Raw genomic sequence first — 15,574 nt, 5'->3', positions numbered from 1 at the left:
AATTCTTCCTTAGATTATTTAAATCTCACTCAGTCGGGCTTCCAAAAGCTTTTCTTCTTTTTCCTTCTCACATACACATACACACACACACACACACACACACACACACACACGTTCTGAGATGTTTGACACAGACCATTTGAACACATCACTGGTCTTTGCACCAAACTATTTCAATTTCCCCATCTGTATAATGGACATCATGCCTTCTTTCCAATAACCACCTTAATGTTTGTACACAGCTCAGATACTGCAAAGAAGAGCGACCCAGAAAAGCATATGAAAATAAATTTTTTTGTGTTGCATTATGGGATGAGGACAGGCATTGAGAGCATATACTAAGATCTAGAGTTTATTCTGAAATGTTAAATAATACCCAACTTTATTGTGTATGATATCCATTTTATCCATTAGAGAGATTGTCCTCGGTGACTGAAAACACTGAAATTAAAAGACTGTAAACAAGATCCACTAAGGAATGCAAGCCTGTAAGTCTCAAACAGGTGATCCTGAAAAACTACCCACGCAGTTCCTGCATAGGCACCTTGTAATTTTATGTTGTTCCCCTACAAAATGCACCCCTGGAGAAACAGCTCTGGGTATGCCTAAGTCTGGTAACAGTGTGGAAAGAGCTAAGCAGTTTAGCATTTATTTTGTGCTTACACCTAGCTGGGTAAACAAGAGACTATTCTCCAGCAGAGGCCCCAGATGGCTTGGTACAATAACACATACCATGGACCATGGGCTTAGGCTCTCTACAAAACACAATTGCAACCTTTCTGTCAGAAAATGATGGTATGGATGTCCGTATTTCATAGGACAGCATATTGTGGTGGGCCTATTCCCAACTCTTTCCTCAGCTGAAGAGAGGTGGGCTCAAAGACAGATTCTCCTGTTGCACGGAGCATCTCCCACCACTCTGACTATCCCACCCTGGTGAGACCACATTGTCCATTCTTCACTGTGCAAAAAGCCCAACAGAGCATCAGCCCAGGAGTGTAGAAGGAACCAGACTCCTCAGCCCAGAGATGAAAGCACACACAGAGAAACTGAAGCTGGTTACAATCCATTCTCTATAACTTGTTTTTTGCTGTGTAACTTTTTAAAGTAAACTACAGGGAGAATACTGAGACCTGGCCAGGAGTTGAATCTTCCTTTCAGGAGTAGAGTGCCCCAGCCTAGCTATTTGGTTCAGCATTTTCTTCATCTTAATCGACACACAGCAATAGCTTCAGCTGCAAGTTCTCACCTCAGAAAAACCTGCAGGCCTGTGGTTTCACTGTTCCATTGACAGGTAAGATGATAATCTCCAGAGGCTGGAAAGTCCTGTCTTCTGTATCCTTCTTTAACTTTTCAACTACCAGTTAAGCAAAGCTACTATCACTAACTTTGCTGCACAGTCCGTGCTGGTAGGCAGCCCCTGGGAACACCTACCAGAGAGAAGCTGTGAGCAGGAGCATGAGGGGCCTGGTCAGGGTTCAGACATGATCAAAGCTGTACAACTGCTCTGCAGTCTCAAGGCTGAGAGCCTTACAGGCATCACAAAACCAGACCTTTGGGGTACCACTGCATTATCTACACAGCACCGTGAAGGGAAGGAGAACCAGCTTTGAATGCAAGAATAAGAAGAATGCACTTGCCTTAGTTGAGCACTCTGCTGCTGCCAGTCGGCCCCCAGGCAGCTGCACAAGCGCTCCTGCTGCAGCAGCCACACTGCCAGGCCCCCGCTCCTGCTCCAGCTCCTGTTCCCACTCTTCACCACCACCAGTGTCCAGAGGGCCAAAGGACCCTGCTGAAGGTTTTGAGGGCCAGAAATGTGCACCTCAAGAAACCTAATCCTTGAGAGAACCTTGAGCCACCTCACTTCTTACTGTTTTGTTGTGATCTCGTGTTCTGTGTATTTCCCCTCTCCTCACCAGTTTTAGATCCATGACAATACTGATTCCAGCTGTGCAATATGGGGAATTTTGTCCTAGAGAAAAATCAGTCACCCCTCCCTTGTGCTCGACTCTGCTAACACCAAGAATCCTTAGACCAGAGACATTACAAGCTGCGCTCAGAATCTTGTGATCTTCAAATTACTATTACCAATTAGTGGTTATCTGTTTTAACAACAACCACAAGGAATTCTGGCCCACTGATTCAGAAGGGAATTGCTTTCCCCTGTTAACAAGGCAAGGTAACTACAGTAAAAATTAATCCATTAAAAACATATGAAACAGCTTTTTGTTTTATTTTTCAAGTTAAAAGCAGTATTCTGTAGGAAGGAAGAAAAGAGAGAGAGAGAAAGAGAGAGAAAGAGAGAGAGAAAGAGAGAGAAAGAGAGAAGGAAAGAAAGAGAAAGAAAGAGAGAGACAAAGAAAGAGAAAGAGAGAGAAAGAGAAAGAGGGAGAGAAAGAGACAATGAGAGAGAAAGAAAGAAAAGAAAGAAAAAGGAAGGAAAACAGAAAGGAAGGAAGGAAGGAAGGAAGGAAGGAAGGAAGGAAGGAAGGAAGGAAGGAAGGAAGGAAGGAAGGAAGGAAGGAAGGAAGGAAGGAAGGAAGGAAGGAAGGAAGGAAGGAAGGAAGGAAGGAAGGAAGGAAGGAAGGAAGGAAGGAAGGAAGGAAGGAAGGAAGGAAGGAAGGAAGGAAGGAAGGAAGGAAGGAAGGAAGGAAGGAAGGAAGGAAGGAAGGAAGGAAGGAAGGAAGGAAGGAAGGAAGGAAGGAAGGAAGGAAGGAAGGAAGGAAGGAATCTATCTGGTTGGGCATAGCTCTCTTTGACACTGTTTGGTTTGGAGCACTGCAGTTTCTGGGGCATTTGGTTAAATATAAAGAATGTTGAAGACAAGTAGTATGTCCTCTTGACCTTCAGGTAATCAAATTTAAAAAAACCAAAACAAAACAGGAAAATAGCAAAATGCTGGTTATTACATAAAAACAAACAAACAAAAACCAAACCAACCAACTAACCAAGCAAAAAAAAAAAAAAAAAAGAAGAAAAACAAGAAAACCCCACACCCTCAAAACAGTTTTCTGACAGATTATTGAATCCAGAGGTACTTTACCCTCTTTTCTCACCTCTTTCTATATTTTCTTACTTAATTTCCTTTCCCCAGATGAATTTTTGTCCTCTTAACTTAATCACAAAATATTTTTTCAATTGTTTGAAATGACAGAACAGAAAAATCCAAAACAGTGCTCTATTGATACAACTCAAAATGACTCTTCACTACTGAGCTGGGTCAATGGTAATTTACAAATAGTTTTCCTCCAAAATTGCTAAGTGCTGACATGGAATGAATGTCTTCTTTCATCACTATTCACCAGAGAACTTGCTTGTTGAGGGGTTTTTTTTTGAGGGGGGGGTGGGGGTGTTTGGGCTTAGGTTTTTTTTCAGTTGTTCTGTTTTTAACCAAGCAGCTTCTTCCAAAAGATGGTTTCTTGACAGTGCTACTTAAGTTGTAAAATAAGACTATCCTGGTTAGAATGTTATTTGCACAGAACAGAGTTCATAGCTAAAACAAGAAAAAGACCTTGATAATTCTATGAAAAAACTAAAGTAATACAATGCATGCGTTTACTAGTTGGGCCTTCTCTTGAAGTTATAACTGTACCTTGTCAGTAATCTCTACCAAATCCACAATGTGTTTCTGGTGTCTTTTTGTTGTCCCTCCCATGCCCCAGGAAGTTCTTCTATTATTGTGTATCATTATTTTGTTCCTGTGAGTCCTTGGAAGAAAGGTATTTGAATAATGTTAGGAGGTTGTCATCCCTCTTGCTGGGAGGGAGAAAGATAATGTGTTTTTTCCACACGTAAGCACTCAGTGATCCCAACAAAAACAGCATTGCAAATTGGAACTACAAACAACACAAAATTCCCTGTATGTTCTGCTAATAGCAGTGATGAAAATCTCTGCTAATGACTTTGAGAAATAACCTTGCAATCTCTGACATCTGCATCAGCTAGAGTGATAAAGTTACAGCAAGTCCGTGGTTAACATATTCTCAACAATCCTCCAAACCTCAATTACCATGGAAACTACTTATCCTTAAGGCAGTAAGGATAGCTGAAATATTTTCTCTTGACAAAAACGGGAGTGAGGCGAGAAATATATGGGATTGTGCATAATGAGGCCTTTGATCTTTCATTTACATCTGTGCTAAGCAGTAGTAATCTCAGTGAAGCAAGCTGAGTTGCAGAACAAAATTTGTTTACAGGACAGAACAACATTGTCTAGATCTGATTATTTCTAGATATTTTTTCATTATCTTCATATGTTTATGTTAACAGATTTCTTTTTCCCTTTTCTAGTAAGAGAAACATAGTAAGGACAAATAGTATTTGTATATAAAATTAGTAGACACCAAGGTTTGAAAAAATGCTTGGGACAAATGGAAGCAATCAGTCCCATTGAAGCTCAGAATTTTGCATTCTGAGATTAAAAATGCTTCCAATTTAGACCAGGTCCCCCAAAATCCCTGAGTACTCAATTTCTATAAAATAGTGTGTAGTCTTTGCTGTGCAGAAACATTTGCGCACCTCAAAGCAGCTCAGGAACAGAAAACCTCATTTGTGTCTTTATGTAAATTGAATCTCTAATTTGCTGTAGGAGTTCTTGTTTCATTTTAACATCAAGTTTAACAGATTTTAATGGAATAAAAATAACTTTTGGGAACATTACCATCAAAACCCCTATGGTTCCTAATAACCAGATGCTCCCCACAACTTAAGTCACTGCGAGCAATAGTCTGAAGGTGAAAGCTTGCACATGGGCAGGCACTGCTGGGCCACGATGTTACCTGCATTAATGTAAACCCATCAGTGTGTCATGTTTGCTCAAAGCTTCCCACTTTGACAGCTAACTCGGATTATTAATTACACTGCAGCAATGATTCCTATGAAATACACTGATCTTATCTCCGGGTTCCCTGTGTGCTGAGTGATGAGCCCGGACATGTCGTGGGTCCAGAGGTGGCTGTGCTCTGCGCTGGAGCGGGCTCACCTCGAGTATTGTGTGCAGTTTAGGCACCCCAATGTAAGAAAGACATTAAACTATTAACGACTATCCAAAGAAGGGCCTTGAGGGAAAGCCGTGTGAGGAGCGGCTGAGGGCACTGGGTCTGTTCAGCCTGGAGGAGACTGAAGGGAGACCTCACTGCAGTTCCAGCTTCCTGAGGAGGGGAAAACGGGAGGCAGGTACTGATCTCTGCCCTGTGGTGACAGTGACAGGACCCGAGGGAATGGCCTGAAGAGTCAGGGGAGGCTTAGACTGCACATCTGGAAAAGCTTCTTCACCCAGAGGGCGGCTGGGCACTGGAACAGCTGCCCAGGGCAGTGATCGCAGCCTGACAGGTTCAAGAAGCCTTTGGACAATGCTCTCAGGCACACGGTGTGACTCTTAGGGTATCCTGTGCAGAGCCAGGAGCAGGACTGGGTGACGTTCGTGGGTCTCTCCAGCTCAGCACATTCGTGGCTCGGCGAGCACCATCCCTGCCCTCCGCGCTGCCCTGACCGCAGCCGCCGCCAGCCCCCCAGCCCGCCTCCCTGCGCATGCGCGGCGCCGCCCGGCGGGGCAGAGGCCAAGGGTGAGGGGCCGGCCCCGCCCCGCGGCAGCAGCGCCATGGCGGGCGGTGGCAGCGGCCCCGTGCCGGGCCATGGCACCGACCCGTCCGCCCCGCAGCGGGTGCTCTTCCCGCCCACCTTCAGCGTGTCCGAGATCAAGAACAAGCAGCGGCGGCACTTCATGTTCCTTCGCTGGAAGCAGCAGCAGAGGAAGGTGGGGCGGGCTGTTGCCGGGGGGCGGGGGAGGCCCGGGTCTGGCGTGTCTGGCTAACGGAGCGCTGTCCCTCTGCCCGCAGGAGAAGTTGGCCCTCAAGAAGAAGCGGAGGAAGGAGCGAGAGGCCCTCGGAGACAAAGTAAGGGCTAGATGGTCTTTAAAGGTCCTTTCCAGCCAAACCATTCCATGATTTTATGCGCTCTGTGCTCGCTGGCTGTGGTAGCCTTCAGAGGTACTGCTGTCTAGCAGAGGTATCAAACAGCTGATTTCAAAAGCATTGTTGCTCCTGTGTTAAACGATGCTGCAAACAGGCAGGCTGAGTTTTAAACTAATGACATAAAAGTAGGCCACTCCTGAAAAGTTGTCTCTGATGTGATTGCTATGGCATTTGTGTTGACATTATTACGAATTATACTCTAATAGTAATTTCTGTATAAATTAAAACAATCAAATCTGACCAAACCGTGCTCAGACCAGTTATCTGCTGGATTCCAAGCCTAGTCGTAAACAAAGGTTTTGCTTTCTTTTCTGAACTGATTGAAGATAGTCAGATGCAAGTTCCTGTATTACAAGTCTCACAAGAGTAGTGTAAGTTAACAGGGTAAACATGAAAGGCTGTTAGTCATTAAATTGTAGATATGAAGGTTAAAAAGTGTTGCTGTTGAAAGCAGAATCCTTTTCTTCCATGGAAGAAATAAAAGTGGATAGAAAGTTCCCCTCTATTTTTGTTTTGTTTTGAAAAGCGACACTGTTCTAGTGGTGCTTCTGTCCATCTGGTGCTCTCTGGTGTTCCAATACCTGTGCATATTTTTAATCAAACTTCTTTTTTAAAAGTGGCATCAAAGAAATACTACATCCAATTCTGTGTAGAAATATACACAATATTGTGGTAGTATGAATGTGGTGTTTGCAATGCATTTAATAATTACATGAATGTGTTATGTTAATAAACTTTATGTATTTTAGGCACCTCCAAAAGCCATACCAAAGACTATTGAAAATCAGCGAGTGTATGATGAAACCACTGTAGATCCCAATGATGAAGAGGTAACTGCTTTAATTTCTGCATGTGCTATTAAGTTGACCATTTTTTTTCTAAGAAGGGACATAAACTGATTGATAAAACTGAACATTCACCACTTTCCCATTAATCTGTTGAAGAATTACTTTTTACACATGATGGGTTTAAGAGGTGGTGTCATTTTTCATTATCTATATTAAATAATTGCCTTTTGCATTACTGATATTGGTAGTAAAAGCTGCCCGTGTTCATCACACTAGATTCTTAAAAACATAAAAACCACACATCTTCAGATGATTAATTACAGAATAGATCTTGTGAATTGAAATTTAGATCAGATTGAACAATTGCTCATCAGTTATTTCGTACATGGTGGATTTAACAAGGCTTCTGTTCTTCCAGGTTGCTTTTGATGAAGCAACTGATGAATTTGCACCATACTTCAATAGACAGACAGTTCCCAAAATTCTTATTACAACATCAGACCGACCCCGTGGGGTATGTATGTTTTACTTGGAAAGTTCTGAGCAACCAACTGATTATTAGATACCAGAATTTGTTTAATGTACTATGATTGGTACATTAAAACTGAAAATAATAGCATTTTCATGGATTTTTTCTGTCATTTAGTGCCCAACAATAACCTTGTATGTTTATGTAATCTGTTGGTTTCTCTAGCATTGTTTGTTTCTTCCATAACAAAAAAACAACCCTGTGCATGTGTTTTTATACTGGAATGATCAGCATTGCCTGATTGGAGAGATTACTGGCCCCTGTGCATGTGTTTTTATACTGGAATGATCAGCATTGCCTGATTGGAGAGATTACTGGCATAAAAGAAATTGCTTTAAAGAAAAGAAAAAATACACCTCAAACAGTTCAGCTGAAAACTCAGACATGAGTTCCTGAAGAAATAGTTGTATTTTATTTTGAGATGCGGTAAACTTTTTGTAAACCAGTGTCCTTAGTAAATAATGAGTGTGGAGATTGTGCTTTTTGCATTTTCCTGCTTTTCTGTGATGGAGGGAGGGGGAAAAAAAGTCCTTAAAAATATATATCTCTGGTGTGCTGCAGTCTTTACTGCAAATGAATGTTTTTGCACTAACTGAATGAAATAATTTAATATCTTCAAGTCTTTAAAGATATACTGGAAGTAATGTATGCTCAGGGAGGGTAGTTGGAATGACCAACCCCCTGTTCTCCTGATAACTGAATTCGGCGCTGAATTCCGCTCATTGCCTTGAACTCCCGTGTTTTGCAGAGAACAGTGAGATTCTGTGAGCAGCTGGCTACTGTCATACCCAACTCACACGTCTACTATCGCAGAGGACTGGCTTTGAAAAGAATCATTCCACAGTGCATTGCGAGGGACTTCACGGATTTAATTGTCATTAATGAAGATCGCAAAATACCAAGTATCCTTTTGTGTATTTATCAGGGAAAGAAAATTCTGTAGAGTGCATCAGAGACCTACTTTATTCTGTTTTCTTTCTCTTCACAGTGCAAATTACAGAGCTAAAAATCAGTTCCAGCTTGAGTGAGTGATGGCTAATGGAACTGGAGTGTGTACATAGTTGGGACTTTTTTGTTTATAATGCATGGATAAGCACTGTTACTATTTCAGTAAATTTAACAGTTTGATTAATTAACAAATTTTTCTGACCAGGAAGATCCATTTTATTTTTCTGACAAGATAAAACATTACTAATTCGTAAGGGAGAAAGCAATAGAGAACTTTTGTTAGCAATTGAAACAAAATGTAATGGACATACTTGAGAAGGCTAGTTAACTAGTTTGGGAATGTATGTCTGAAAATTTAACAAAACCTTGGGCATAGATTATGGATCTAAATCTCATGTAATACTGCATTTTCCAAAGACTGTTCCTCTGTAAATTACATGTTCAGTGTTGCCAGCCTTTTTTTTTAACTTAGTGCACAGATGGTCTTGTTTTAAGTCATCTGCCTGATGGTCCAACTGCTCATTTTAGAATGAGTAGTGTGCGTTTGCGTAAAGAAATAAAGGTGAGACTCAAAAAAATTTTGAAAAGTGGGTCATCAGTTGGGCAATGATAAATACATCCAGTCTACTTCAACTGTCAAAACTGCATTTTGATATAATTCAGCTGATCTTGTAAAGGTGTTTTTTTGGTAAGCTAACAGGAGGCTAAGGATTAGTGTATACTTCATAAGCAGCATATTTCCATTTTCAAGCCTATTTGCTGAATTTCTTTAACTGGCAAGTATTTTATAATGCAAGTCTGACAAGTATTTTTAAAATGTCATTAAATAGCAGATGATAACTTTATCAATAGGAAATACCCCATGTCTAGCATACACACAATAGGGTATATAAAATCAGCAGTATAAAAGGTTTCATTAGCTGTAGTCTTGAATAAAACATAGTTCTTATTCTCACAGCCCTGTTACCTCTTCTGTAGTATTGTTTACTTAGCCCTGCTTACGTAGCCCTAAGGAATTTGCAGTAAAGTGTGTTTTCCTCTTTGATGTATGTATTCTCTAATCAGTTTTTATTAAAGAAGCCCAAATATTCTCAGTCCCATATACCCTTAGCTGGTTGTGAGTACAGAGGGAATACACCTGTGATAGGCAGAGTGGATTATCTGCTGTAACAGGTTCTGCCAAGAGTAAGAATTGGTGCAGGAGAGAGAAATGTAAAATTACTTGTGCTTTTTCATTTAATTTATATTATTGAACCAAAGATCCTTATCTTACCAGCTGCTCCTTTATTTATGAACTGAAGTTGTGTTAGAAAAAATTATTAGGGCATGTTATCAGCCCTGTCTTCCTATTTCAAACGCTTCTTTGATAGTACATTAAAACCTTTTGCACTCACTCTGTTCTTTGCATTCTTATTACGTTCCTTTCAGCGCAAAGGGAAGGAGCCCACAGAACACGTCCCTGAAGTGATCCTGAACAATTTCACAACGCGGCTCGGCCATTCCATTGGCCGCATGTTTGCTGCTCTCTTCCCACACGATCCTCAGTTCATTGGAAGACAAGTAGCTACATTTCACAACCAGAGAGACTACATCTTTTTCAGATTCCACAGGTGATGTTTTCCACAAAACTCACAAGTGAGAGAGAATACTCTTGTAACTTAATTCCTAATTTTAGTTCTTTTCTTCCCCAAGATACATTTTCAAGAGTGAAAAGAAAGTGGGAATTCAAGAACTGGGGCCACGTTTTACATTAAAGCTGAGGTCACTTCAAAAAGGAACCTTTGATTCCAAATTTGGAGAATATGAATGGATTCATAAGGTATGTCTTAATAATGATAGAAGTCCTGCTTGGGGAGACTAAACATGACATGAAATGTACAAAAAAATCTTACCCTAGAAAAGCAGTACAAATGCAGTTCTCAGTGTGGAAGTGTCTAACTGAAGTTTTTAGAGGTATATTTTGAGAAACATGCAAAGCAGAAACATTCTGCTGTATTCCAAGTCAAAAATAAAAATAGCAAGGATGATGATTATCAATATACCATGACTACTTATTTGCAACTCTACTATACCATAACTACATTTCATTCTCCACCCTGCTATAAAATGGTCATCCTTGTTTGTATCCTGCATGAACTTCCTGGTAAACAACTTTTCTTTTAAATTTCAGCGTCGAGAAATGGACACAAGTAGAAGAAAATTCCACTTATAAGTGAAATCTGCCAATTGTGGGTGACCAGGAATATAGCAGCTGCTTTGATCTATGGATGATCTTGGACTCCTAACTAATGATAATGATGCTGAACAGTATCTGTCTGCAAAAAGACAAACAGCAAACATTAAAACTTTCTACAGCAGCAGATCAAGTAGGATGTGCCTTTCTTCCTGTTTGTAGCCAACATGACAAGGACAGTGACTTTTTCCAGTTTAGGAGGAAAAACTATGGCCATGTTTGAACAACTTGTCATGTAGCTATCACTAAGGATTTGCCAGAAGTGCTGCTGTTCTGTAGAAACAGATTATGCTTCACAACATCAGACAGTAAATATGTTGGTTAAAGAAGTTTTCAAAATAAAGTATTTCTAGTTTTACAGTTTTGTTTTATTTTTTTCCATTAACCCAGACATCTTCGGTTAATCAGGTAAGAGATAAATATTTAAAACTTATTTCTAACTTACAGTATGCTGTTCCCTGACAGTATGAGCATAGTTTTCCAAAAAGGTTCTCCTATCCAGAGAACATGGAGAAGGCAGTATGCAATCCATGAAATCCATTATATTTTATTTCATTAGCATTTTGCATAAAAGAGGCGTGTTGCTGAAGTTACAAAAACAATATGCATAACTTCTACAGGTATCTCTTCTGTAAATATCATATTGACAAGAGGTGTATGTGCCCAAAGCAGCTGAAAGTAAACAAAGACAAATGGGAAAGAATTCGTAAAACCTCCTTACAGGAAGTACATAAAGCTATCATCTAAAAATGCTGCTCAGGGACTATGTGAGGTCTCTGAGCAGGGCTTTCTCCATTAAAATTTTAAAAATGCTTCTTTAGCCTCACAGCTACACTCGAGTTGGTATTATCTGCATATAAACTACTGTTTTGCCTTAAGTTGGCACATTCAGTGGCAGCTAAAAGGTCAAGTTTTCTTTGAGTTACTTTGTCTTCATATACAGCTGTAAGTGCTTTTTCATATTTACCTAACGAATAAGAAGGCTCATAGAGTAAGTTACCTCCTAGGGTAGAATTACTTATTAAGATAAAGAATAATTTACTCTGTCTTTATTTGATGTCTATGATGTGGGACAGCTGTATAGCTGAGCTATATACAGTCCAAAATTTTTTTCTGTTCTATTTCTGTTACGCTTCTAAGTATGGTACTGCTGGAGCCTCATTGTTCTGTAGGACTGTTAACCCCAGGCAGACTTGCAGCAGCACAATATTTACACTCCTCTCTCTGCTCTCCAGCTGCTACAGAGTGATGCACTGACTGTGAGGTGCCCCCATACCCAGAAGTCAATCAAATTCTTACAGTAATTTCAAGACCAGACTAAGTCAAGACACTTTTATTTTTTGCTTGGCATATAAAACTGATTCCCTTATGAAACAGAAATACGTAACTAGCATACAGTTCATCTGGAGAGGTAGATGGTAAGAAGTTTGACGACAGTAGCACTTTTAGAGTTAGATTTGGCACATTAAAGCTAAGCTTTTGTACAGACTTCAAACCAGGCCACTCCTTGAGGCACTCTGCCCATACACACATCAGCAGGTAGGAAAAGATGCTAAAAGATCTGAAAAACAAAACCAAAATCTAGTTAGAAAGGTATCACTGCTAAATGAAGCAACTCTAAGAACACGTATGTTCAGAATATGCCATGGACAACTAGTTACAAAAAAATAACTTTTTCCACAGCTGTTTTATTAGTTTAAAAAATAAACCTTTAATGAAGCCATCCCCAAAGACACAATAAGATTATCAAAGCTCTTACAAAAGAACTGAAGCTTAGTGTCTCCTGGAAACCAAACTGCTAAGTGTAAGGATAGAAAACATTGTTCCCGGTCACTTTGTGCTTGCCAAAACACCAGGTATCTATTTTGCCTTTGAAAAGCAGGGAATTTGTTGTGTAACTTACAGATTACACTTCCTCTTCAGTGAGGTGGTGCTGACTGGGCAAACATGAACGCTATTGGCTCATCAAGAAAATACAAGGAATTATGACTAAGAAACCACCTCTTTTCAGGAAGTGCCTGCAACAGATACTGCGCAGTGAAGGAGTTTCACATATAGGTAGTGTAACTAAAATATAAACAAGAGTTCCATTCCAAAGGCTGTACTTGAGAAAGAACATATTAAGCCTTTTATGCCTTGTGTATGCATGTGTGTTGTGAGACAGAGGAAACATTGTTTCCTGATATCCACACCAAGGAATCCAGGAATTACTTCACCTTGGCAAACCTTCGTGGGGAATTGTATGTGTCACTGATTAAGTACAGTTTATTTAGCTTTGTATGAGTTATCAGTCTATAATGCTTACAATTATCTAATTCCTTCCTTGGATTAGTGCTTACAGATGAAGCTACACTAGTGTAGCATTCAAGAGTATTTTTTAAATAACAGTAGTTGGCAAAAATTCACAATAGAAGTACCTCTAAAAGCTACAAGAACTCTAAAGCACATTTCAGTTATACTGCTGTAATTCACTGCTCAAAACAATGTGGGAAGTGTTTCTGTTTGTTAAATAGTTAAGGATCTACTTCTATACTGTTACTGCTCTGGTCTTTAAACACGGTTATTCATGCTAGTACACACATCTGGAACTCTTCTACAGTCTGCTTGAGGGGAGAGCAATTTTAACAGTCAGACTGTGGTCACCTTTCTATAAAGCTGCCTTACAGCACAGTATAAATCTAGCAAATTACAGTTCTTTGGATGATATAAGTCAGCTACACAACCAGAATTTTTCAAGGTTAAGACTAACTATGAGGTTCCTAAGGATTGTGAACTACTGTTAAATGTGTATCAGGTGCTTTGAAATAACGTCTGTGCTCTCATCTCCAACAGATCCAAATCAACCAGCAACAGGAAAAGGGAACATGGTAAAATTATCATGCATTTACTGCGGTCAAAATAACCAAGTTATTGTGACTCTCAGAGTTTAGGTGAAGCTATTCTGGATCTGAAACTCACCTTTCTAAAGAGGTTAGCCTAAAATCTAATCACCAAAATGCCAGATGAGTGAGCAGTCTTCCTGGTGATAGCAGTAGTGCTAATGAACCTATGAAAGTTTTTGGAATGAAAATCCAAATGAGTATTCCACTGTTTCTAGTTACTTAAACTGCTACCCCTGTAGTACTTTACTTGAGTGGAGTATGGGCTTTTAAAAGTAAATACTTTTTAAAAAGTATACACTTATTTCTGCAGAGGGGCATCTCCCCTCTGCAGTAGTCAGTGCTCTTCTTGTGGACCACCACCACTAATCTGGTTTTGGAACTGTTCTTTAGAAGTTTAAGAACTAAAGTCTGTTTTATCTGCCACAATCAGGATTCACCACATATGCTGTCAGGTGATTAATTCTATGTGAGAAAAGGGAAATAATACCCTTACAGAGAGGAAGATACAGCACAATACAGCTTGGTTAGTCCGAATAGCAGCTCACTACTTTGCTACGGGTACAGAAACAGGTGGAAACTACGCAACAGCAAAGTGCTACTCATAATAATTATGGACAGCGCAGTACAGAGCTGTGACCAGAAAAGGGGAGAAGGGACCAAAAATGGGGATCTAGACCAACACCAGGTGCACAAGTCAAATGTTTCTGAGTGCCTTTCCTACAGCCTCTCTTATTTAAATGACAAAAGAGTTTAAGAATTGTAATTCAAGAACTTACCACTGAAAGATACTGAAGTAGTTCACATAATTACAAAAACGAACAAACTTTCTGGGGTCTGAATGGATTTGTACTTGATGATACTCCCGTCAGTAGGGGATCATGTTGCGCATTCTGCAGGCAGAATTGCTTCAAGTCAGCTGCAGCTTGAGAAACCTAGTTATAATAAAAGCTGGCATTAGAATTCACTGAATACTCTTTACTGAGGATGTAACAACATTGAAAAGTATGAAGAATACTACTGAATGATTCTGGAATACAGCTTATGCAGATTTTATGCAATGTTTCATTGTAGTTTTTTTGTTTCTTAAAGACAAGAAGTTGAACAATGTAACAATGAAAACTAATTTGGATGTTTCAATTTCCATGTTAAACTTCTAGAAGGGTGACACACGAGCAGTATCTTGGAGATGGCTTTATTAAATATACAAAGATCCTAGTTCTAGATAAACAATTCAAAAATACTGTCTGTGGTTTAACATGTTCTACTCGACTGAACTGGCATTTCATCCTCCCTTGGAAAGCCATCCTTATGATGAGATAATGGGGTTCTGAGCACCCTTATATGGGGTTTTTGGCATGTTTCCTAAAACCTGAACAGTGAAAAATTCTTTGTCTTGTTTTTCTTTGCTGTAACTCTGAACTCATAAAATAGAACGATCAAAGTTTCAAAAAGTTGCATCTTCCACTGACACTTGGTATCTGCAGTTTGCCCAGCGTTTCCCTGCCGTGCCAGGCGCAGTGTCGCCCGGCACGGCACAAGTTCAAAGCCCTTGTGTGCCTGGCAGCGACATCTCCATTTTGCCGTGCTGGGGCCAGCCCAGCCCGTTGTACGCCCCGGCTCGGGCCGCCTCTCCCCGGAGCCCGACGGAAGGGCGCTCCTCACTCCGAGGGCACGAACGGGCAGCGCGGGCCGCGTCCCTCGCCTGGGGGAGCGCTTCGGCCGGGGAACGACCCCGGAGCCCGAGGGGCTGCGGGGAGCGAGCGGCCAGCCCCGGGCAGGGGCGGCGGCGGAGGGGACCCGGCGGCGCTGCTGTTCCGGGCTCGCCGCGGCCGGGGAACCCCGACGGAGCCCCGGGAGAAGCCCGGGCGCCACCGCCCAGCCGGGTCCGCGGGGCGGGGCAGGTCGGGTCGGGTCGGGTCGGTGCCGGCGGCCCCGGCCCGGCCCCAGCGCGGCGAGCGCGGCCCCGGGGCGGTGAAATGGCGGCGCGTCCGCCCCGTCCCGTCCCGTCGCGGCTCCGCGCTCACCTTCACGCGGGTCACACTCGCCTCCAGGCGCAGCTGCTGCACCACCTTCTTCATGGCCGCCACGTTGGAAGAGCCCGACATGGCGGGGTTGGCGGCGGGCTCGGCTGGGCACTCGCGGCACTCGCACACAACTTCCCGGCGCGGCTACAACTCCCGGACCGCGGCGCCTGCGCACCCGGGGCCCAGGCGGGCGGGGCC

At 41.7% G+C, this 15,574-nt stretch overlaps 2 protein-coding genes across 2 annotated transcripts; one reads left to right on the top strand and one right to left on the bottom strand.

The window, feature by feature from the left end:
- Positions 1-5,543: 5,543 nt before the first annotated feature.
- Positions 5,544-10,828, top strand: RPF1 (ribosome production factor 1 homolog). Its single transcript, XM_069023003.1, has 9 exons — positions 5,544-5,755; positions 5,838-5,894; positions 6,722-6,802; positions 7,179-7,274; positions 8,038-8,191; positions 8,717-8,799; positions 9,666-9,847; positions 9,930-10,056; positions 10,408-10,828. The coding sequence occupies exons 1-9, from the start codon at positions 5,600-5,602 to the stop codon at positions 10,447-10,449; spliced, it is 978 nt and encodes a 325-aa protein (XP_068879104.1). The 5' UTR covers positions 5,544-5,599; the 3' UTR covers positions 10,450-10,828.
- A 946-nt stretch (positions 10,829-11,774) lies between these two features.
- On the bottom strand, positions 11,775-15,549 carry GNG5 (G protein subunit gamma 5). Its single transcript, XM_069023004.1, has 3 exons — positions 15,377-15,549; positions 14,129-14,284; positions 11,775-12,031 (listed from the first exon to the last, which is right to left on the bottom strand). The coding sequence occupies exons 1-2, from the start codon at positions 15,455-15,457 to the stop codon at positions 14,159-14,161; spliced, it is 207 nt and encodes a 68-aa protein (XP_068879105.1). The 5' UTR covers positions 15,458-15,549; the 3' UTR covers positions 11,775-12,031; positions 14,129-14,158.
- Between the last annotated feature and the right edge of the window lie 25 nt (positions 15,550-15,574).

Source organism: Aphelocoma coerulescens, chromosome 8 (genome assembly GCF_041296385.1).
Source record: "Aphelocoma coerulescens isolate FSJ_1873_10779 chromosome 8, UR_Acoe_1.0, whole genome shotgun sequence".
Taxonomy (NCBI): Eukaryota; Metazoa; Chordata; class Aves; order Passeriformes; family Corvidae; genus Aphelocoma; species Aphelocoma coerulescens.
The sequence above is the reverse complement of the archived record's forward strand: the minus strand, read 5'-3'. Positions and strand labels throughout refer to the sequence as shown.

Bases quoted from the DNA above. Each gene is read 5' to 3' on its own strand.
- GNG5 (XM_069023004.1), bottom strand. From the start codon at position 15,457: ATGTCGGGCTCTTCCAACGTGGCGGCCATGAAGAAGGTGGTGCAGCAG. The intron at 14,285-15,376 runs GTGAGCGCGGAG...TATTATAACTAG, and splicing joins CGAGTGTGACCCGCGTGAAG to GTTTCTCAAGCTGCAGCTGA.
- RPF1 (XM_069023003.1), top strand. From the start codon at position 5,600: ATGGCGGGCGGTGGCAGCGGCCCCGTGCCGGGCCATGGCACCGACCCG. The intron at 5,895-6,721 runs GTAAGGGCTAGA...TATGTATTTTAG, and splicing joins GAGAGGCCCTCGGAGACAAA to GCACCTCCAAAAGCCATACC. The intron at 6,803-7,178 runs GTAACTGCTTTA...CTGTTCTTCCAG, and splicing joins TAGATCCCAATGATGAAGAG to GTTGCTTTTGATGAAGCAAC.